Consider the following 24,485-nt stretch of genomic DNA (forward strand, 5'->3'; position numbering starts at 1 on the left):
CTGTAGGTAGAGAAAGACATTCCGGGATTTTGACCAGTGATGGTGAAGAATGGTGATGGACTTGGACTTCCAGGTGGTGTATTCTCATGTCTGCTCTCCTTCTGGATGGCAATGGGTTAGGAAGGTGCTGCAGGGAGTCTTGTACATGTTGTCATGGTGTCAGTGATGGGGTGAGAGAGAGAGTCTTAGTAGCACAAATATTTGAGCGATACCTACTTGTACAGGCCCCCCATCACATTCAGGGGCAGGGATTTGACAAGATTAGTGAATTACAAGATTAGTAGCCGGTCCCACAGAATTCAGAGAAACCCCAGAGGGCTCAATTCAAATTTCTAAACTGTGAAAGATGCCAATACAGCCGTGGGATCTGCTACAGGCAGATTAAACATTAAAACAGGGGGGGGGGGGGGGGAAAACACCTGCATTTAGGGTTTAATCAATCCATCAAGGACCCAGCAAAAGTATTGGGAGGCAGTATCATTAAATTTTAAAAAGTGGCTTTTTATTCAATATACATTTTCAAACATTTCCATTCTAGCCTTTAAAATTGTTTAAATGGCAAAATTAAACACCCAGCTTCAATTATAATAAATTCTCTATAAGATATGTCAAACTCTATTGTATATAAAATATTTCAGTTCCCACCCGACGGTTAAGAACAGAAATTGTGGAAGACAAAGTGCAGCTTTGAGATTAAAATGCGGAGACATTGGGTCAGGAAACACAAACCAGTCACACTGTCAGAAACATCATTCAGGAAAGGGTCAAGACAGGAAAGGTGAAGCTTAGATCATCGTTTGGTGTTCACCCAATGGTAACGGTCCAGCCGGGGAAATGTGACCAAGTTGGACACTCGGTAATTCTTCTGCAAGTGAAAGCTGTAATCATCAGGAAACCTCTTGCGAATCTTGGGCCACGCAGGGTGCGAGTAGTAATCGTTACCCTGCAAAACAGCATGGAATTGTGAATTTAGACCCATATCTAAAATCAGATCGCTGTGGGACACCAGTACCCACTCAAGCTGCCCACGACTCCTACCCAGAGGAATTTCTCCCACCCCTCTAGTATGTCCGGAGATGTCAGGAAGCATTAGCTTTAAATCACATTAACTATTGCTTCATCCACATTTAACAATTTTTACTTTTAAAAGAAACTCTGTTGCCCCAGGAGCGGTCATTGCCAAAGCCCCAGGAGCTGTCATTGCCAAGGCAAGGAGGCAAACATTAAATTCTGTGGCCATTATTTACTTATTGAGTGAGGAGTCCCTCAGCCACCGTCACCACACAGGAGAAAGTCTGACTTCCAACTGGACCTCATTCTCTTGGTTCAATCCAGGTCAATAAAGCAAATTACAATAGTCAGCTGGTTTGTATTATGGTGATATCTGGGAAGTGCTGACCCTACAGTCATGTGAAATAAGGAACTGTTGTATAGTACACCAGACTAAAGCACACCTGTGTGAGAAACATCTAAAGTCTTCAGTCAGAGTGTTGAACCAGTTTTGCCGGAAAATCCCTGGCTACTTACCAAGAGCTTTTCAGCTACATGAGAATCCAGTGTTTGGAAAGACCTTTTTGAACCCAATGACACCGGCCCTGCATCACGGAGGTACTCGTGAGCCAATTCAGCACCTTTTATTTCAGATAGTGTCCCAATTAGTTTGATTTCTGCTGCCTTTAAATTTCACCCATTGCATCCCCATAATTCCCTCTGGCACCCAGCCCAAGGAGGACACTGATTGGCTGAGTTTAAAAATCAAAAGCTGGTTATTGAAGTGTCAATTCGGAGCTTTAACATCCAGATCAGAAAACTGCGAGTTATGGGGCCAAGTGGACATCAGAGTTCTCAAATTGTCCGATGAGAATGATTGACACAACATACCTGGTAGATGCTCTTTGGATTATTCACTGTTGGGATGGTTTGGGGCTCCTCAACAGGGCTTCCTCTACCCTTGAAGTTAGTATAAGCTTCAAACTGGTATATACTGTTTGGGTTGTTCACAATGGGTATGTTTTTTGTTTTGAAGGTTTCCTCTTCCCCAGCCAGGTGAGCAGATTCAGTGTAGCTGGCAGAGCTGCTCCTGGGATCCTTGTAACTCTCCTCATCAGAGGAGGTGCCAGAGTAATAATCAGAGGTAGCACGTTCTGCAGCACTACTGATATATTTAAAGATTTCGGAGTCTGTGCTGTGTGACTCTAATCTGGCCACGATGAATGGCCGGTTCTTCTCACCACACCTGCAGCAACGACAAAAGTCAAAGTCAGTGGACGGAGATGTAACAATTAGCACAAAATATCCCCCAAACCCACCATGGATTGGTCATCTTATTGCCAGTCCAGAATCAGACAGCAGATGTTCAGTTTCCTCCTAGTCGCCCCGAAATAAGGTTTTTAAATTCAGTTTTCAATTATCTCAGCTCGATGGACCTCCCCTGCCCACCCCCGGATGGACCAACCCTGCCCACCCCCGGATGGACCAACCCTGCCCACCCCCGGATGGACCAACCCTGCCCACCCCCGGATGGACCAAAGTTAGCTCAGATAGAAGTTTAAAATTAGTAATTTATTTAATGGGGGGAATGTACATCTTTGATGCTGCTACTTAGTGGCCACTAACATCTTGCTGAGTCTCCCCAGAGCAGATCACAAATCTTTTATTTGTTTAACATGAAGCCTCAATTCCCCAGTGATGTTCCACAATCTCACCATTTGGTGAAATGTCTCCCAAATTCCAGTTCATCATGCAACCGAGAATCTCTCAACATCCACATTTAAACACTCCACCTCAGCCCCAACACCAATTTAGTCTTTCCTGATAACACCAGAACAGAGTTAAGGCATCAGTTGTTGGTTATCAAGGAACTTGAGACTGGTTATTCCCTCAGCACTGCAGTCCAATTAATCAAAACAATGGTATCAAAGTGGTTAACACTGTTGCTTCACAGCTCCAGGGTCCCGGGTTATATTCCCGGCTTGGTCACAAGCGTGCGGAGTCTGCACGTTCTCCCAGTGTCTGCGTGGGTTTCCTCCGGGTGCTCCGGTTTCCTCCCACAAGTCCTGAAAGACGTGCTGTTAGGTGAATCGGACATTCTGAATTCTCCCAGTGTACCTGAACAGGCGCCGGAAGGTGGCGACTAGGGGCTTTTCACAGTAACTTCATTGCAGTGTTAATGTAAGCCTACTTGTGACACTAAAGAGTATGATTTTTGCACAATATTTCCAACTCCCCTGCCTGCTGGTTGGGTGATGTTATAGAGGTATTTAAAATTCAGAAAGGTTTTGAAAAGAGTGGATGGAGCAAGGGTGTAAAATGGAGGTCTTCAGTACAACATCGTTCAAGATAATACATAAGAAATTTATTTTCCCCAAAGGGAAAATTCACTGCCACCAGGAGTGGTTGAAGTGAGTGGACAGGTGCATTGTAATAATAATCTTTATTGTCACAAGTAGGCTTACATTAACACTGCAATGAAGTTACTCTGAAAATCCCCTAGTCGCCACATTCCGTCACCTGTTTGGGTTCACAGAGGGAGAATTCAGAATGTCCAATTCACCTAACAGCACGTCTTTCGGGACTTGGAGGAAACCGGAGCACCCGGAGGAAACCCACGCAGACACGGGGAGAACGTGCAGACTCTGCACAGACAGACAGTGACCCAAGCCGGTAATCAAAGCTGGGACCAAGGCTCTGTGAAGCCACAGAGCGAACCACTGTGCTACCATGTTGTCCAGGAGACAGGCACACAAGTGAGGAGGAAAGAGGGGGTTATGATGAGGCAAGATGGAGTAGACCATAAACATGCTCCACATAGATCATATCTGAAAACTCCCAGACAGATCACACTCCACCATGCCCCAGCAGGGATTTGCCTACTGGAGCGGGAGGGAACAGGCACATTTTTCATTAAGGGGCCATTTGCAAACCCATAAAAGAGAGTTTATGACCCATTTCTTCAATCTTCAGCTTTCTTGAAGAACTGTGCCTTGATTAATCAGCCTTTGCCCAGGACAGAGTTACCACCTCCACAACACCAATAACACTGGCTGCTCCTTCAGGTTTCTGGACATGTTTAATCTGGTCCGTTAAATAGCCATTCCTGATGCAATATGTGATGTTATTTATCATTTGGAACAACAATTAACCTGGACAAAGATCCAGGAATTTGGCTTTCAGTCTTGTTCAGGAGTTACACAGCTGGAGCCGGCTGAGCACCAAGAATCAGGAGCAAATACTAAACAGAATAATGCTCCAATTTCATTCCCACGGATAGAGGTTAAAACCAAAGCAATCCTGGAGCACCAAGCAGCAGATACAAAATGAATCCTTACCTACACCACACTTCATATGGATCCACCCAGATGGTGAGTTCCTTTGGCAGTTCCAAAGATGAATAGTCAATATTGCTCTCAACACAGGCATGGAACAAGACCGGGTCCAGAGGCTCATTCTTATTGACCCGAATACACCTGGGATGGGAAACATAGACCATTGAATTCAGATAGTCTGCTTCAAGGTGAATTTAGTCATAGCACCTGGCTCCCAATTATATCCTCAAATTGAGATAGGTGGTAATAAAGCCAATCGTTGCTGCAAATCAACTTTAATTTAGGGAGTCAGAGTAATTTGGCTCAAAGCCAGTTAATTACACTTGTCCAAATAATCAAATCCACCTAAAGCTGATGTGTTCTTCCATTTGAAGTTTAGTCACCTACTTTGTACAATTAAAATCACAGTTGGAGGTTGACTATTTGGGTTGTTTAATGCAACTTCCAGAACAAAGAGGAGCTGATTGGGAAACTAATGTTAGACAAAGAGATTCTCAGTGTGTTCCATTGCTGCCTCAGCTCACTCCCTTCCCCTCATCAGTGAATAGCACAGACCCCCAGTGATCCCGGTCTGCATCAGTGAATAGCACAGACCCCCAGTGATCCCGGTCTGCATCAGTGAATAGCACAGACCCCCAGCGATCCCGGTCTGCATCAGTGAATAGCACAGACCCCCAGCGATCCCAGTCTGCATCAGTGAATAGCACAGACCCCCAGCGATCCCGGTCTGCATCAGTGAATAGCACAGACCCCCAGTGATCCCGGTCTGCATCAGTGAATAGCACAGACCCCCAGTGATCCCGGTCTGCATCAGTGAATAGCACAGACCTCCAGTGACCCCAGTCTGCATCAGTGAATAGCACAGACCCCCCAGTGATCCTGGTCTGCATCAGTGAATAGCACAGACCCCCCAGTGATCCCGGTCTGCATCAGTGAATAGCACAGACCCCCCAGTGATCCCGGTCTGCATCAGTGAATAGCACAGACCCCCCAGTGATCCTGGTCTGCATCAGTGAATAGCACAGACCCCCCAGTGATCCCGGTCTGCATCAGTGAATAGCACAGACCCCCCAGTGATCCCGGTCTGCATCAGTGAATAGCACAGACCCCCAGTGATCCCGGTCTGCATCAGTGAATAGCACAGACCCCCAGGTGATCCCGGTCAGTCTAGATTCACTGTCACAGGACACGGATCAATGATTTTAATATTTTCACAGTACCTACCTCCCCCCCACCCCCCTCAGAAATACCAATCCCACCTGTAACCTTGTCCCTTCACTGGGTCCTCCCAGTACCAGTGATTCTTGTATTTTTCAAACAAAACCTTGGTCAGTTTGTTCCCAAATTTTTCAATCTTCAGTCTGCTGAGGTTTTCATTCCTCCTCACCATCCGGGAGATGAAAACCACCGTGGCAGCAATTTCCTCTTTCATTGTCTCTCAAATCAGCTTCTGCAAAGTTAACCAACGTTAGACACCATTTCACAAGACTCCCCCTCTCCCACAAACACATTAAGTGACCAGGAGCAACTAGACCAACCAACCTCAATCCTCCAGCAGCTCAAACCCAGCCTCCTCCAACTCAATGTCCTTCAATTTAGTGAAACCTCAAGCACCTGGGCTGGGGGGAAAGTAACAAGACCCCTGTCCAATCACAAAGGAATCCGGTTTCAAGACATTAACTAGACTGGAAACACTTATCAATGACTGACATACTTGAGGGAAGGGCATTTATACACAGCAGTGCATCATGGGACACTCCCTGCTCCCACAATTTCCCAATGATCTCCTCGAACACACAGAATTCACTGATCAATTTCTACAGCTAATATGATGTTATTTCCCTGAATTGATCAAGCTTTATCCTTCAATCAACATCACTAAGTATTCTCCGGAAAGATTTCTAAGTGCGTTAGCAAGCAGGAATTTCCATGGGCTTCCCTGTGCTCGACCCAGTGAGGCCAGCAACGCTACTCAAAGTTTTTTTTTAACAAACATTTTATTGAGGTTCTTTTTGTATTATAACAACAACACAATAAACAATGTACATGGAACTATAAACATTGTGCAAAAGCCGTCTTCCTCCCTTACAGGCCCCACCTTTATTAACCCCCTACTCTAAGCTAAACTAACCCCCCCCCCCCACCTTTCTGCTGACGATTAATTTTCCGCAAAGAAGTCGACGAACGGTTGCCACCTCTGGGTGAACCCTAACAGTGACCCTCTCAAGGTGAACTTGATTTTCTCCAAACAGAGAAAGCTAACCATGTCCGATAGCCAGGTCTCCGACTTCGGGGGCTTTGAGTCCTTCCATGCTAATAGTATCCGTCTCCGGGCTACCGGGGAAGCAAAGGCCAGAACGTCTGCCTCTTTCTCCTCCTGGATTCCCGGGTCTTCCGACATCCCAAAATTCGCCACCTCTGGACTCGGTGCCACCCTTGTTTTTAACACTGTGGACATGACATCTGCAAACCCCTGCCAAAATTGCCTAAGCTTTGGACATGCCCAGAACATGTGGACATGGTTCGCCGGTCCTCCCGCACATTTTGCACACCTGTCTTCCACCCCAAAGAATCTGCTCATCCTGGCCGCTGTCATGTGAGCCCGATGAACAACCTTAATTGTATCAGGCTGAGCCTGGCACATGTTGCAGACGCGTTGACTCTACTCAACCCAGAGACCATCCTCTATCTCTCCTCAACCCAGAGACCATCCTCTATCTCTCCTCCCAGCTCCTCCTCCCACTTGCGCTTCAGCTCCTCGGTCTGCGTCTCCTCTGATCCCATAAGTTCCTTGTAAGTGTCCGATTGTGTGAAGTTCTGGTCACCACATTACCGAAGGACGTTATTGCTCTGGAGAGAGTGCAGAGGAGGTTTACAAGAATGTTGCCAGGGCAGAAAATGTGGCTCCGAGGAGAGATTGGATAGATTGGGGTTATTTTCCTTGGAACAAAGCAGGCTGAGAGGTGGCTTAATTGAGGTTTACAAAATTATGTGGGGAAGAGATAGAGTGGGCAGGATAAAATAGTTCCCCCTGGTAGAGAATTCTAGAACCAGGGGGCATAGATTCGAGATAGGTGGCAGAAGGAGTAGAGGAAACATGAGGAAAAACATTTTTACGCAGAGGGTAGTGGGAGTCTGGAGTTCGCTGCCCGAGTTGGTGGTGGAGGCAGAGACCCTAAACTCTTTTAAAAAGCACTTAGATCTGCACCTACAGTGCTGTAAGCTGCAGGGCTATGGACCGGGAGCAGGAAGGTGAGATTAGAAAGGGCAACTGGTGTCGCTGAATTCTATGCTGTAAAGTTTCTCTGGTTCTATGGAGTTAATCTGCCACCTATATCTGGTCTGGCTTCCAGGTGTCTCCAGACCCACAACAATGTGGGTAACTTTTAAATTCCCTCTAAAATGGCCGAGCAAACCATGTAGTTGAAGGAGAATTAGGATGGGTAATAAATGTCTGCCCAATCAATGATGTCCATCTCCCATGAATGAATAAAAAACAATGTGAGCAAGTGGATTTTGGAGGAGCTTTCGCAGGACACGTTCTCAGTAATTGTTGATGCTGACACCAAATAGCCAGAGGTCGCTGTGATGACATCTACCATTGAGGAGCTGGGAGAAGTGTTTAGTCACTTTGGAATTCCAGAACAGCTGGTGACTGACAACGGACTTCAATTTGTCTAACAGGAATTTGAGAACTTCCTACAAGAAAACAGCATTCGATACATCATATCCACACCACATCACCCGGTTAGTAATGGATCAGCAGAGCGCTTCGTCCAAACCATGGAACATACTAGAAAATATCCAAAGAACAAGATTCGCTTATCCAACACCTCAACAAATTCTTGCTGGTCTAACAGAATGCCACACAAGTGACGACCAATAACTCACAATGAAAAGACAGCTGCATTCTCAGAACAAACCCTCCAAACCCCAAGGGGATCTCTCAGTTCCCATGTCAACACCAGTTAAACCAACCACCACTCACGTCAACGGGAAGATGAAAATGTCAGGTGTTCATCGTCAACCGTTCCGAGAGCGAAGGCAACCAGATCGCCTGGACTATAACCTATTGACTATTGTTCATGTTGAACTTGTTCTGGGGACACTTAAATTAAGGGGGGAGAAAATGTTTGATATTTGACTCTTTGGCTCTCTGTAGAGCCCCCACCCTAGTAACGTGAGCAAGAATGTAATGTGATGGAAACAGAGACGCTGCAGGTTTGAGAGAGGACACCAAAATAACGTTTCCTTTGGTTATCGAGTGTCCCTCATTCTGGAAGTACACAGCACCCAGAGCCTCTGCTCCTCTTTAGAGTAATATCCTTTATGTTAAATTCTCTCTCCACATTCTTCCTACCAAAATGAATCACTTCATTCTTCTCCACGTTGAACGACAGGAACTTGGACTTGGAAATGCCACAAATCCACTCAGTCCTTCAGCCTGTTGCAGTTCAATCAGTTCATAGCTGATCTAGCTGTGGTTCTAACTCGTCTGCAGTCCACCCCTGTAACCCTTAACTCCCGTATCCATCAAGAATCTGTCTATGTAGGGCGGTACGGTGGCGCAGTGGTTAGCACTGCTGCCTCATGGAGCCGAGGACCCGGGTTTGATCCAGGCCTCGGGTCACTGTCCCGTGTGGAGTTTGCACATTCTCCTCATGTCTGTGTGGGTCTCATTCCCATAACCCAAAGATGTACAGGCTAGGTGAATTGGCCACTCTAAATTGCCCCTTAATTAGGAGGAAAATAAGGAATTGGATCCTTTAAATTTAAAACAAATTTATGCCCTTTTGAAGTTTTATACTATCCTCCTAACAGTTCACAATGTTTTCAAGTTTCATATCATCTGCAAATTTGGAAATTGTGCCTTGTACACCCAAGTCCAGATCATTAATATGCCAGCATGGTGGCACAGTGATTAGCACTGCTGCCTCACAGTACAGAGATCATAGGTTCAATTTTGACCATGGCCGACTGACTGTGTGGAGTTTGCACGTTCTCCCCGTGTCTGCATAGTTTTCCTCCGGGTGCTCGGGTTTCCTCCCACAGTCCAAAGATGTGCAGTTGATGTGGATTTGCCACGCTAAATTGTCCCCCTAATTTTCCAATGGGCCTTTGTGGGTGCAGTTTCGAAGGGTTGGTGCTGACTCCGATGGCTCGAATGGCCTCCTTCTGCACTGTAGGGATTCTATGATGAAAAATATCAGGAAGAGCAAGTGTTCCAACACTGACCCCTAGAGAACTGCACTACAAAACTTTCCTCCTGGCTGAAAAATATCCATTAACCACTATACACTTTACTCTGCTAATTTCATATCCATGTTCCTATCCATGAGCTATAACTTTGCTCAGAAGTCTGTTGTGTGACATTGTATTAAATACCTTTTGAAAGTCCATCCATGTATTACATCAATAGCATTGCCCTCATCAACCCTCTGTTTTTTTTAATAAATATTTTATTGAAAATTTTTGGTCAACCAACACAGTACATTGTGCATCCTTTACACAATATTATAACAACACAAATAACAATGACCTATTTTATATAAACAAAAAAAAGAATAAATATTAAATAACAAAAATGAAAACTAGCCCTAATTGGCAACTGCCTTGTCACAAGTTACACCCCCCCCGCCCCCCCCCCCCCCCGCCCCCCACCCCCCCCCCCCCCCAAATCCTGGGCCGCTGCTGCTGCCTTCTTTTTCCCATTCCATCTATCTATCCGCAAGGTATTCGACGAACGGTTGCCACTGCCTGGTGAACCCTTGAGCCGACCCCCTTAGGACGAACTTAATCCGCTCTAGCTTTATAAACCCCGCCATGTCATTTATCCAGGTCTCCACCCCCGGGGGCCTGGCTTCTTTCCACATTAGCAATATCCTGCGCCGGGCTACTAGGGACGCAAAGGCCAAAACATCGGCCTCTCGCGCCTCCTGCACTCCCGGCTCTTGTGCAACCCCAAATATAGCCAACCCCCAGCTTGGTTCGACCCGGACCCCCACTACTTTTGAAAGCACCTTTGTCACCCCCATCCAAAACCCCCGTAGTGCCGGGCATGACCAAAACATATGGGTATGATTCGCTGGGCTTCTCGAGCACCTCGCACACCTATCCTCCACCCCAAAAAATTTACTGAGCCGTGCTCCAGTCATATGCGCCCTGTGTAATACCTTAAACTGAATCAGGCTTAGCCTGGCACACGAGGACGACGAGTTTACCCTGCTTAGGGCATCTGCCCACAGCCCCTCCTCGATCTCCTCCCCCAGCTCTTCTTCCCATTTCCCTTTTAGTTCATCTACCATAGTCTCCCCTTCGTGCCACATTTCCCTATATATATCTGACACCTTACCATCCCCCACCCATGTCTTTGAGATCACTCTGTCCTGCACCTCTTGTGTCGGGAGCTGCGGGAATTCCCTCACCTGTTGTCTCGCAAAAGCCCTCAGTTGCATATACCTGAATGCATTCCCTTGGGGCAACCCATATTTCTCGGTCAGCGCTCCCAGACTCGCGAACTTCCCATCCACAAATAGATCTTTCAGTTGCGTTATTCCTGCTCTTTGCCACATTCCATATCCCCCATCCATTCCCCCCGGGGCAAACCTATGGTTGTTTCTTATCGGGGACCCCCCCAAGGCTCCAGTCTTTCCCCTATGCCGTCTCCACTGTCCCCAAATCTTCAGTGTAGCTACCACCACCGGGCTTGTGGTGTAGTTCCTCGGTGAGAACGGCAATGGGGCTGTCACCATAGCCTGCAGGCTAGTCCCCCTACAGGACGCCCTCTCTAATCTCTTCCACGCCGCTCCCTCCTCCTCTCCCATCCACTTACTCACCATTGAAATATTAGCGGCCCAATAGTACTCACTTAGGCTCGGTAGTGCCAGCCCCCCCCTATCCCTGCTACGCTGTAAGAATCCCTTCCTCACTCTCGGGGTCTTCCCGGCCCAAACAAAACCCATGATGCTCTTTTCAATCCTTTTAAAAAAAGCCTTCGTGATCACCACCGGGAGGCACTGAAACACAAAGAGGAATCTCGGGAGGACCACCATCTTAACCGCCTGCACCCTCCCTGCCATTGACAGGGCTACCATATCCCATCTCTTGAAATCTTCCTCCATCTGTTCCACCAACCGCGTTAAATTTAACCTGTGCAATGTGCCCCAATTCTTAGCTATCTGGATCCCCAGGTAACGAAAGTCTCTTGTTACCTTCCTCAACGGTAGGTCCTCTATTTCTCTACTCTGCTCCCCTGGATGCACCACAAACAACTCACTCTTCCCCATGTTTAATTTATACCCTGAAAAATCCCCAAACTCCCCAAGTATCCGCATTATTTCTGGCATCCCCTCCGCCGGATCCGCCACATATAGTAGCAAATCGTCCGCATACAAAGATACCCGGTGTTCTTCTCCTCCCCTAAGTACTCCCCTCCACTTCTTGGAACCCCTCAACGCTATCGCCAGGGGCTCAATCGCCAGTGCAAACAATAATGGGGACAGAGGGCATCCCTGCCTTGTCCCTCTATGGAGCCGAAAATATGCCGATCCCCGTCCATTCGTGACCACGCTCGCCACTGGGGCCCTATACAATAGCTGCACCCATCTAACATACCCCTCTCCAAAACCAAATCTCCTCAACACCTCCCACAAATAATCCCATTCCACTCTATCAAATGCTTTCTCGGCATCCATCGCCACTACTATCTCTGTTTCTCCCTCTGGTGGGGCCATCATCATTACCCCTAACAACCTCCGTATATTCGTGTTCAGCTGTCTCCCCTTCACAAACCCAGTTTGGTCCTCGTGGACCACCCCCGGGACACATTCCTCTATTCTCATTGCCATTACCTTGGCCAGGACCTTGGCATCCACATTTAGGAGGGAAATTGGTCTGTAGGACCCGCATTGTAGCGGGTCCTTTTCCTTCTTAAAGAGAAGCGATATCGTTGCTTCAGACATAGTCGGGGGCAGTTGTCCCCTTTCCTTTGCCTCATTAAAGGTCCTCGTCAGTACCGGGGCGAGCAAGTCCAAATATTTTCTATAGAATTCGACTGGGAATCCGTCCGGTCCCGGGGCCTTTCCCGTCTGCGTGCTCCTAATACCTTTCACCACTTCTTCTACCTCGATCTGTGCTCCCAGTCCCACCCTTTCCTGCTCTTTCACCTTGGGAATTTCCAGCCGATCCAAAAAGTCCATCATTCTCTCCCTCCCATCCGGGGGTTGAGCTTCATATAATTTTTTATAAAATGTCTTAAACACTTCATTCACTCTCTCCGCTCCCCGCTCCGTCTCTCCTTCCTCGTCCCTCACTCCCCCTATTTCCCTCGCTGCTCCCCTTTTCCTCAATTGGTGTGCCAGCAACCTGCTCGCCTTCTCCCCATATTCGTACTGTACACCCTGTGCCTTCCTCCATTGTGCCTCTGCAGTGCCTGTAGTCAGCAAGTCAAATTCCACATGCAGCCTTTGCCTTTCCCTGTACAATCCCTCCTCCGGTGCTTCCACATATTGTCTGTCCACCTTCAAAAGTTCTTGCAGCAACCGCTCCCGTTCCTTACTCTCCTGCTTCCCTTTATGTGCCCTTATTGATATCAGCTCCCCCCTAACCACCGCCTTCAACGCCTCCCAGACCACTCCCACCTGGACCTCCCCATTGTCATTGAGTTCCAAGTACTTTTCAATACATCCCCTCACCCTTAGACACACCCCCTCATCCGCCATTAGTCCCATGTCCATTCTCCAGGGTGGGCGCCCTCCTGTTTCCTCCCCTATCTCCAAGTCCACCCAGTGTGGGGCGTGATCCGAAATGGCTATAGCCGTATACTCCGTTCCCCTCACCTTCGGGATCAATGCCCTACCCAGCACAAAAAAGTCTATGCGCGAGTAGACTTTATGAACATAGGAGAAAAACGAGAACTCCTTACTCCTAGGTCTACTGAATCTCCACGGGTCCACCCCTCCCATCTGCTCCATAAAATCTTTAAGCACCTTGGCTGCTGCCGGCCTCCTTCCAGTCCTGGACTTCGACCTATCCAGCCCTGGTTCCAACACCGTGTTAAAGTCTCCCCCCATTATCAGCTTTCCCATCTCTAGGTCCGGAATGCGTCCTAGCATCCGCCTCATAAAATTGGCATCATCCCAGTTCGGGGCATACACGTTTACCAAAACCACCGTCTCTCCCTGTAATTTGCCACTCACCATCACGTATCTGCCCCCGTTATCCGCCACTATAGTCTTTGCCTCGAACATTACCCGCTTCCCCACTAATATAGCCACCCCCCTGTTTTTCGCATCTAGCCCCAAATGGAACACCTGCCCCACCCATCCTTTGCGTAGCCTAACCTGGTCTATCAGTTTCAGGTGCGTTTCCTGTAACATAACCACATCTGCTTTAAGTTTCTTAAGGTGTGCGAGTACCCGTGCCCTCTATCGGCCCGTTGAGCCCTCTCACGTTCCACGTGATCAGCCGAGTTGGGGGGCTTCCCACCCCCCCCCCTTGCCGATTAGCCATCATCTTTTTCCAGCTTCTCACCCAGTTCCCACGCAGCTGTATCTCCCCCAGGCGGTGCCCCCCCGCCCATCTTCTCCCGTACCCGCTCCCCCCTTTCCCCAGCAGCAGCAACCCAGTAATTCCCCCCTCCCACCCCCCCCGCTAGACCCCCCGCTAGCGTAATTACTCCCCCCATGTTGCTCCCAGAAGTCAGCAAACTCTGGCTGACCTCGGCTTCCCCCCGTGACCACGGCTCGCACCGTGCGACGCCCCCTCCTTCCTGCTTCTCTATTCCCGCCATAATTATCATAGCGCGGGAGCCAAGCCCGCGCTTCTCCCTTGGCCCCGCCCCCCATGGCCAACGCCCCATCTCCTCTCCCTCCCCACCTCCCCCCATCACCCCCTGTGGGAGAGAGAAAAGTTACCACACCGCAGGATTAGAACATAAAACCCCTCTTCGCCCCCCACATTCGCCCCACCACTTTGTCCAAACGTTCTTTTTAATAATCCACTCATTCCAGTTTTTCTTCTACAATAAAAGTCCACGCTTCATCCGCCGTCTCAAAGTAGTGGTGCCTCCCTTGATATGTGACCCACAGTCTTGCCGGTTGCAGCATTCCAAATTTTATCTTCTTTTTATGAAGCACCGCCTTGGCCCGATTAAAGCTCGCCCTCCTTCTCGCCACCTCCGCACTCCAGTCTTGATAAACGCGGATCACCGCGTTCTCCCATTTACTGCTCCGGGTTTTCTTCGCCCATCTAAGGACCATTTCTCTATCCTTAAAACGGAGGAATCTCACCACTATGGCTCTGGGAGTTTCTCCTGCTCTCGGTCCTCGCGCCATAACTCGGTATGCTCCCTCCACCTCCAACGGACCCGCCGGGGCCTCCGCTCCCATTAACGAGTGCAGCATCGTGCTCACATATGCCCCGACGTCCGCCCCCTCCACACCTTCAGGAAGACCAAGAATCCTCAGGTTGTTCCTCCTTGCGTTGTTTTCCAGTGCCTCCAGCCTCTCCACACATCGTTTCTGATGTGCCTCCTGTATCTCCGTCTTCACCACCAGGCCCTGTATATCGTTCTCATTCTCGGCTGCCTTCGCCTTCACGACCCGAAGCTCCCGCTCCTGGGTCTTTTGTTCCTCCTTTAGCCCTTCGATCGCCTGTAGTATCGGGGCCAACAGCTCTTTCTTCATTTCCTTTTTTATCTCCTCCACGCAGCATTTCAAGAACTCTTGTTGTTCAGGGCCCCATGTGAAACTGCCACCTTCCGACGCCATCTTGGTTTTTGCTTGCCTTCCTTGCCGCTGTTCCAAAGGATCCGCTGCAATCCGGCCACTTTCCTCTCCTTTTTCCATCCGTGTCCAGGGGGAATTCCCTTCTGGTTTACCGCACGGTGTTTTTAGCCGTTAAAATTGCCGTTGGGGCTCCTATCAAGAGCCTAAAAGTCCGTTCCACCGGGAGCTGCCGAAACGTGCGACTCAGCTGGTCATCGCCGCACCCGGAAGTTCCTCATCAACCCTCTGTGTAACCTCTTCAAATAATTCCAGAATTTAGCTGAACACATTTTTCCCTTTAGAAATCTGTACATGTTTTCCTTAATTAGCCCATTGTCCCAAATTATTGTTTCTAGGATCCTAAGACACTGTTGTTTCCAAGACACTACCGAGGTCTCCAGTTGCTGAGCTTATCTTTGCAACTTTTTGAACAAATGTGTAACATTTACAATTCTCCAGTTCTCTGGCATCACTCCCTGAGTGGGCTTAGAAGATTATGGTCAACGCCTCTGCAATTCCTCCTCTCGTTTCTCTCAGTATCCTGGGATGCAAATGCTCCAATGCATATTGCAGTGCTGTAATGTTCCACCGGAGGGCGGTAGGACACTGGGCCAGCTAGACAGAAAATCTTTCAAAAGTGAATCCTTGCAAAGTGGTTTAGGGTCTCGTTGCCAAGGGCACCCTGGAAATTTCCTCAGATTTCTCTGTTTCCCGAGGGTATCTCTCATTGCTGCCTTGTCTCTTGAAGATCTGAGTCATGGTAGAAGATAAGATCAATATTTGCATTTCTCCAGCACCAGATATCTGAAAGTGTTTGATTATTTTAAATCTGTGCTAGTGTAGAAACCCCAGCAACCAGTGCACAGGAAGATTCCACAAATAGAAATGGGATCAATGAGCAGATATTCTGTTTTTGTGATGTTGATCAATGGATAAGTGTTGGTCAGGACTTGAGGGTGATCTCCCAGTCTTCAACTAGTTTCAGAAACTCATTCACAACCAGATGGAAGCAGAGACTTCCTGCTCATCACCTTATCCAAAAGATGGCATTTCAGACAGTGCGGCACTCTCTCAGTACTGACCCTCTGACAGTGCAGCACTCACTCAGTACTGACCCTCTGACAGTGCAGCACTCTCTCAGTACTGACCCTCTGACAGTGCGGCACTCCCTCAGTACTGACCCTCTGACAGTGCAGCACTCTCTCAGTACTGACCCTCTGACAGTGCAGCACTCACTCAGTACTGACCCTCTGACAGTGCAGCACTCCCTCAGTACTGACCCTCTGACAGTGCAGCACTCCCTCAGTACTGACCCTCTGACAGTGCGGCACTCCCTCAGTACTGAGCCTTTGACAGTGCGGCACTCCCTCAGCACTGACCCTCTCACAGTGCAGCACTCCCTCAGTACTGAGCCTTTGACAGTGCAGCACTCCCTCAGTACTGACCCTCTGACAGTGCAGCACTCCCTCAGTACTGACCCTCTGACAGTGCGGCACTCCCTCAGTACTGAGCCTTTGACAGTGCGGCACTCCCTCAGTACTGACCCTCTGACAGTGCCGCACTCCCTCAGTACTGACCCTCTGACAGTGCGGCACTCTCTCAGTACTGACCCTCTGACAGTGCGGCACTCTCTCAGTACTGACCCTCTGACAGTGCAGCACTCACTCAGTACTGACCCTCTGACAGTGCAGCACTCCCTCAGTACTGACCCTCTGACAGTGCGGCACTCTCTCAGTACTGACCCTCTGACAGTGCGGCACTCCCTCAGTACTGACTCTCAGACAGTGCGGCACTCCCTCAGTACTGACCCTCTGACAGTGCGGCACTCCCTCAGTACTGACCCTCTGACAGTGCGGCACTCCCTCAGTACTGACCCTCAGACAGTGCAGCACACCCTCAGTACTGACTCTCAGACAGTGCAGCACTCCCTCAGTACTGACCCTCTGACAGTGCAGCACTCTCTCAGTACTGACTCTCTGACAGTGCAGCACTCCCTCAGTACTGACCCTCAGACAGTGCAGCACACCCTCAGTACTGACTCTCAGACAGTGCAGCACTCCCTCAGTACTGACCCTCTGACAGTGCGGCACTCCCTCAGTACTGACCCTCTGACAGTGCAGCACTCCCTCAGTACTGACCCTCTGACAGTGCGGCACTCCCTCAGTACTGAGCCTTTGACAGTGCGGCACTCCCTCAGTACTGACCCTCTGACAGTGCCGCACTCCCTCAGTACTGACCCTCTGACAGTGCGGCACTCTCTCAGTACTGACCCTCTGACAGTGCGGCACTCTCTCAGTACTGACCCTCTGACAGTGCAGCACTCACTCAGTACTGACCCTCTGACAGTGCAGCACTCCCTCAGTACTGACCCTCTGACAGTGCGGCACTCTCTCAGTACTGACCCTCTGACAGTGCGGCACTCCCTCAGTACTGACTCTCAGACAGTGCGGCACTCCCTCAGTACTGACCCTCTGACAGTGCGGCACTCCCTCAGTACTGACCCTCTGACAGTGCGGCACTCCCTCAGTACTGACCCTCAGACAGTGCAGCACACCCTCAGTACTGACTCTCAGACAGTGCAGCACTCCCTCAGTACTGACCCTCTGACAGTGCAGCACTCTCTCAGTACTGACTCTCTGACAGTGCAGCACTCCCTCAGTACTGACCCTCAGACAGTGCAGCACACCCTCAGTACTGACTCTCAGACAGTGCAGCACTCCCTCAGTACTGACTCTCAGACAGGACTGGCACTGGTAATTTCACCTGGATTTGAAATTCCGGCTTCTGGAATGAACCCTCGGCATTGGACCTGGGAAACACAGTCAGTTCAATCCTGTCTCAGTGATCAGGAATTCACTAGCTTCCATCTCCATACGAAGAGGTACAGATGTAAATATGAGAACTCACGGTATTTACTCAGACAGTTCAGAAAAATCAAACAGCTCAGAGCAATTCCAGGAAATTCTTTTAAAATAATTTGATGAGTAAAATGTAATGACTTGCAGAGGTCTGTTTGCAAATGGATGGAGGTTGTGGTTTGGTTGGACTTTGAACTACGTGAATAACAGGGACATTTCCAGCAAGTCTGAACAGGCCCCACGGGATTAACTGAAGTCAGTGAGGGGTGTGCCAAACCAAACAATTAAACTGAAACCTAGTTCTGTATCATGTGAAAATGCCTGTCCCCAATGGGCTTTCGCCACTGGGCTGTCCCGTAGGCCCGGAAACACAGTGGATAGCACAGTTGCTTCACAGCGCCAGGGTCCCAGGTTCGATTCCCCACTCGGTCACTGTCTGTGCGGAGTCTGCACTTTCTCCCCGTGGCTGCGTGGGTTTCCTCCGGGCGCTCCGGTTTCCTCCCACAGTCCAAAGACGTGCAGGTTTGGTGGATTAGCCATGATCAATTGCCCTTAGTGTCCAAAAGATTAGGTTGGGTTACTGGGTTACGGGTGTAGGGTGGCGGTGTGGTTTTTTCCAAAGAGCCGGTGCAGACTCGATGGGCCGAATGGCCTCCTTCTGCACTGTAAATTCTATGATTCTCTGAGTTCCCCATCCAGCTGTTCTTTAATGTTATCTGGTCTCTAACCCGCCAATGGGTCTTCTGCAACAGTGCCACATCTGCTTGTAACGTCCTGAGATGCGTAAATACCCTGGATCTCATACCGGGCCACCCAACCCCCTCACGTTCCACGTGACCAACGAAATGGGGGGACTCCACCTTACTGGAATCAATCATTCCTACCTCGTGAGGCAATCCAGCAGCCCCCCAGGAAGAGTCAACACCAGACCCACCCAGGATGGCCCCAGATTCCCCAGCATAAACCCAGAAAGAAACGTCCCCAGTCACCATCAGAGAACTACACCCCCTTCCCCGCCCCCTTCCCCACCACGCCCTTCCCCCCCTTCCCCCTGCCCCCCTTCCATCCGTGCCCTTCCCCCACCCCCCCCTTCCCCTGCCCCCTTCCCCGACACCCACCAACACCCCACCCAAACACCCCCCCTTCCCTGCCCCCATCCCCCCGCGCCCTTCCCCTGCCCCCCCTTCCCCTCGCCCCCCTCCCCGACACCCACCAAGCAAAACAATGTTTATTTTTAAAAGCAAAACAATGTTTATTCTATGAGCTCAAGTTAACCTTTTTAAAACATACAGTGAACATCTTAGCAACCATTAATTCAAATACAAAGAATACAACACTAATTAATCCTTAATAACTTCCCAAACAACATCCAGAAGACAGAAGAAACACCTTTTAACAGGAGCACATTAGGTTTACATTCACTACTGAGAACATTTATAATTCTGAATTCACCAAATGATCAAGAGATAGTCTTTTGATGGCAGAGAGATCAACAGTACAGCTGCTCTGTCTGGCTTCAGCTCCAACACTGAAAACAAAACTAAAACACACCCTGCAGCCTGCTCAAAAACGAAAGTAAAAAGCTGATAGACAGCCCAGCTCCACCCACACTCTGACATCACTGATAAACACCCATTTCTTAAAGGTACATTTCTCAAACACCCATTTCTTAAAGGTACTCTCACATGAGAGTGTCCCTGCTGATTTCATCTGTGGGAAGTGCACCCATCTCCAGCTCCTCAGAAACCGCATTAGGGAATTGGAGCTGGAGCTGGATGAACTTCGGATCATTCGGGAGGCAGAGGTGGTCATAGATAGAAGCTTCAGGGATGTAGTTACCCCGAAGAATAAAGATAGATGGGTGACGGTGAGAGGGGCTGGGAGGAAGCAGTCAGTACAGGGATCCCCTGTGGTCGTGCCCCTTAGTAACAAGTATACCGCTTTGGACACTGTTGGGGGGGAGGACTTACCAGGGATAAGCCATGAGGTGCAAGTCTCTGGCACAGAGTCTGTCCCTGTTGCTCAGAAGGGAAGGGGGGAGAGGAGTAGAGCATTAGTCATTGGAGACTCCATAGTTAGGGGGATAGATAGGAGATTCTGTGGGAACGAGAGAGACTCGCGGTTTGTGTGTTGCCTCCCAGGAGCCAGGGTCCGTGATGTCTCGGATCGTGTTTTCGGGATTCTTAAGGGGGAGGGGAAGCAGTGGGAAGTGGTGCATGGCGTCCGAGGAGATAGGAGAGGTGCTAAATGAATATTTTTCGTCAGTATTCACACAGGAAAAAGACAATGTTATCGAGGAGAATACTGAGATTCAGGCTACTAGACTAGAAGAGCTTGAGGTTCATAAGGAGGAGGTGTTAGCAATTCTGGAAAGTGTGAAAATAGATAAGTCCCCTGGGCCGGATGGGATTTATCCTAGGATTCTCTGGGAAGCTAGGGAGGAGATTGCTGAGCCTTTGGCTTTGATCTTTACGTCAACTTTGTCTACAGGAATAGTGCCAGAAGACTGGAGGATAGCAAATGTTGTCCCCTTGTTCAAGAAGAGGAGTAGAGACAACCCCGGTAACTATAGACCAGTGAGCCTTACTTCTGTTGTGGGCAAGGTCTTGGAAAGGTTTTTAAGAGATAGGATGTATAATCATCTGGAAAGGAATAATTTGATTAGAGATAGTCAACACGGATTTGTGAAGAGTAGGTCATGCCTCACAAACCTTATTGAGTTCTTTGAGAAGGTGACCAAACAGGTGGATGCGGGTAAAGCAGTTGATGTGGTGTATATGGATTTCAGCAAAGCGTTTGATAAGATTCCCCACGGTAGGCTATTGCAGAAAATACGGAGGCATGGTATTCAGGGTGATTTAGCAGTTTGGATCAGAAATTGGCTAGCTGGAAGACAAAGGGTGGTGGTTGATGGGAAATGTTCAGACTGGAGTCCAGTTACTAGTGGTGTACCACAAGGATCTGTTTTGGGGCCACTGCTGTTTGTCATTTTTATAAATGACCTGGACGAGGGCGTAGAAGGATGGGTGAGTAAATTTGCAGATGACACTAAAGTCGGTGGAGTTGTGGACAGTGCGGAAGGATGTTACAAGTTACAGAGGGACATAGATAAGCTGCAGCGCTGGGCTGAGAGGTGGCAACTGGAGTTTAATGCAGAAAAGTGTGAGGTGATTCATTTTGGAAGGAATAACAGGAAGACAGAGTACTGGGCTAATGGTAAGATTCTTGGTAGTGTGGATGAGCAGAGAGATCTCGGTGTCCATGTACATAGATCCCTGAAAGTTGCCACCCAGGTTGAGAGGGTTGTTAAGAAGGCGTACGGTGTGTTAGCTTTTATTGGTAGAGGGATTGAGTTTCGGAGCTATGAGGTCATGTTGCAGCTGTTCAAAACTCTGGTGCGGCCGCATTTGTAGTATTGCGTGCAATTCTGGTCGCCGCATTATAGGAAGGATGTGGAAGCATTGGAAAGGGTGCAGAGGAGATTTACCAGAATGTTGCCTGGTATGGAGGGAAGATCTTATGAGGGAAGGCTGAGGGACTTGAGGCTGTTTTCGTTAGAGAGAAGACAAAGAACAACAAAGAACAAAGAAATGTACAGCACAGGAACAGGCCCTTCGGCCCTCCAAGCCCGTGCCGACCATGCTGCCCGACTAAACTACAATCTTCTACACTTCCTGGGTCCGTATCCCTCTATTCCCATCCTATTCATGTATTTGTCAAGATGCCCCTTAAATGTCACTATCGTCCCTGCTTCCACCACCTCCTCCGGTAGCGAGTTCCAGGCACCCACTACCCTCTGCGTAAAAAACTTGCCTCGTACATCTACTCTAAACCTTGCCCCTCTCACCTTAAACCTATGCCCCCTAGTAATTGACCCCTCTACCCTGGAGAAAAGCCTCTGACTATCCACTCTGTCTATGCCCCTCATAATTTTGTATACCTCTATCAGGTCGCCCCTCAACCTCCTTCGTTCCAGTGATAACAAACCGAGTTTATTCAACCGCTCCTCATAGCTAATGCCCTCCATACCAGGCAACATTCTGAGGTGACGATTAAGAGGTGACTTAATTGAGGCATACAAGATGATCAGAGGATTAGATAGGGTGGACAGTGAGAGCCTTTTTCCTCGGATGGTGATGTCTAGCATGAGGGGACATAGCTTTAAATTGATGTGAGATAGATATAGGACAGATGTCAGAGGTAGATTCTTTACTCAGAGAGTAGTAAGGGTGTGGAATGCCCTGCCTGCAACAGTAGTGGGCTCGCCAACACTAAGGGCTCTCAAATGGTCATTGGATAGACATATGGACGATAAGGGAATAGTGTAGATGGGCTTTAGAGTGGGTTCACAGGTCGGCGCAACATCGAGGGCCGAAGGGCCTGTACTGCGCTGTAATGTTCTATGTTCTATGACACCTCCCCCCCAAGGAAAAAAAATAAACTTCAAGATGGTTTCATTTTTCACTCTTTCACTATCCTTTCAGAAATGCACACAGTAAATATACTTTTTTGTTTCAAAAAAAACAACACACGCAAATAGGTATAATAATATAGTCCATTTTTGTTCTTCTTCCTCCAACTGAAATCCTTCCTGATTGACAGTCTCTTTGAACAAGGTGGTCTCTGCACGATCTGTCCATTTGTCTACGCCCCGGGATGTCTCTTTAAAGTCAGATACTTTAGTTCAATCTGATCCCAGAGTCCCTTGCAAGTCTCCAACACAGGAGCATTGGTGATCACAGCTTTCAGGCCGTCAAATGCCTGTTGAAAGTCTGCTGTCCATTGAAATTTTCGCCGTTTCTTCAGCAAGTCCATCAGTGGAGCAATCACGCTCCAAAACTTTTGCACAAATGTTCGATCAAATCCACTCATGCCAAGAAATCGCATTATTTCCCTTCGTCTTGAGGGTATCGGAAACTCCTCAATAACTGTTGGTTTCACATCCCGTGTGACCATTGGACCCTGTCCGATTGTATGGCCAAGGAAAATGACTTGGGCTTTTCCAAATTCACTTTTGGCTAGGTTTATCACCAAACCCGCTACCTGAAGTCGATCAAATAACTCCATCAGATGTTTTAAATGTTCTTTCCATGTCTGGCTAAAAATTACCAGATCGATGTATACCGCACAATTGGGTAATCCTGAACCAACTTTGTTAGTTAACCGTTGAAATGTGGCTGGGGCGTTTTTCATGCCAAATGACATAACTTTGAATTGGTATATACCATCTGGAGTCACAAAAGCTGAAATCTCCTTCTCCCTTTCGGCTAAAGGTAATTCCAGTTTGAAAATAAAAGCTGACTGTCCCACTTTCTCAATGCAATCCTCCAAACGATGGACAGGATAAGAGTCCGTTCTTGTAACTGCATTGACCTTTCTATAGTCCACACACAACCATTGGGTACCATCTGGTTTAGGTACCATCACTATGGGTGAGCTCCATTGGCTGCAACCCACTTCAATTATGCCATTTTTAAGCAAACTCTCAAACTTTTTGTTAACCTGCGCCAATTTTAACGGGTTAAGTCTATATGGATGTTGTTTGATTGGAACAACATTTCCCACATCTGCATCATGTAGAGCCATTTTAGTACGTCCTAATTTATCTCCACAAAGTTGCCCACGTGATATCAATAACTCTTTCAGGTCAGTTCATTTTTCCTCTGGTAGGTAACTCAACAATTTATCCCAATTTTTAAGAACATCCTCGTTTTCCAATTTAATTTGAGGTATGTTAAATTCACAGTCATCTGGATTTGGTTCGTCACTTTGAGTTAGAATCATTAAAACCTCCTTTGTCTCTCCTTCCCTTTCAAAGTACCTTTTAAGCATATTCACATGACACACTCGGTGAGTCTTCCTTCTATCTGGTGTTTTTACCACATAATTCACCTCACTTCATTTCCTTTCAATCTGATAAGGTCCACAAAACCGAGCTTTTAAAGGCTCACCTACCACTGGTAACAACACTAAAACTTTATCTCCACTGGCAAAACTACGAACTTTGGATTTCTTGTCCGCTACCCGTTTCATCACATTTTGTGCAACTTTCAAATGTTGTCCAGCTAATTACCTGCTCTATTTAATCGTTCCCTAAAATTTGACACGTAATTCAATAGTGTAATTTCCGATTTCTCACCCACCAATTTTTCCTTAATCAATTTAAGTGGTCCTCTTACCTCATGACCAAAAATTAGTTCAAAAGGACTAAATTTGGTAGACTCATTAGGTGCATCCCTAATTGCAAACAATATGAATGGAATTCCTTTGTCCCAATCCTCCGGATAACCTTGGCAATAAACCCTCAACATTGTCTTTAATGTCTGATGCCACCTTTCTAACGCTCCCTGCGATTCTGGATGGTACACAGTTGATTTAAATTGTTTTATTCCTAAGCTATCCATAACTTATTTGAATAACCTTGAGGTAAAATTTGATCCTGGATCCGATTGTATTTCTGTGGGTAATCCATATCTAGTAAAGAATTTAAGTAATTCCTCCACAGTCTTTTTAGCTGTAATATTACGTACTGGAAT

General features: G+C 48.0%; 1 protein-coding gene across 2 annotated transcripts; it reads right to left on the bottom strand.

Annotated features, from left to right (window-relative positions):
* Positions 1-500: 500 nt before the first annotated feature.
* Positions 501-18,073, bottom strand: LOC140397940 (maternal B9.10 protein-like). Of its 2 annotated transcripts, XM_072486197.1 has the most exons (5): positions 5,868-5,946; positions 5,585-5,775; positions 4,329-4,466; positions 1,882-2,236; positions 501-943 (listed from the first exon to the last, which is right to left on the bottom strand). In XM_072486197.1, the coding sequence occupies exons 2-5, from the start codon at positions 5,755-5,757 to the stop codon at positions 791-793; spliced, it is 819 nt and encodes a 272-aa protein (XP_072342298.1). In that variant the 5' UTR covers positions 5,758-5,775; positions 5,868-5,946; the 3' UTR covers positions 501-790. The 2 variants fall into 2 exon arrangements, with proteins under 2 accessions (XP_072342298.1, XP_072342299.1); XM_072486198.1 differs by lacking the exons at positions 5,585-5,775; positions 5,868-5,946 and adding an exon at positions 17,855-18,073.
* Positions 18,074-24,485: the final 6,412 nt, after the last annotated feature.

The sequence above is a fragment of the Scyliorhinus torazame genome, chromosome 21 (assembly GCF_047496885.1).
Source record: "Scyliorhinus torazame isolate Kashiwa2021f chromosome 21, sScyTor2.1, whole genome shotgun sequence".
Classification (NCBI taxonomy): Eukaryota; Metazoa; Chordata; class Chondrichthyes; order Carcharhiniformes; family Scyliorhinidae; genus Scyliorhinus; species Scyliorhinus torazame.

Coding starts and splice junctions, on each gene's coding strand:
- LOC140397940 (XM_072486197.1), bottom strand. CDS start 5,757: ATGAAAGAGGAAATTGCTGCCACGGTGGTTTTCATCTCCCGGATGGTG. Junction 2,237..4,328: donor CCATATGAAGTGTGGTGTAG/GTAAGGATTCAT, acceptor TCGTTGCTGCAG/GTGTGGTGAGAAGAACCGGC. Junction 944..1,881: donor ATCCAAAGAGCATCTACCAG/GTATGTTGTGTC, acceptor GCTGTTTTGCAG/GGTAACGATTACTACTCGCA.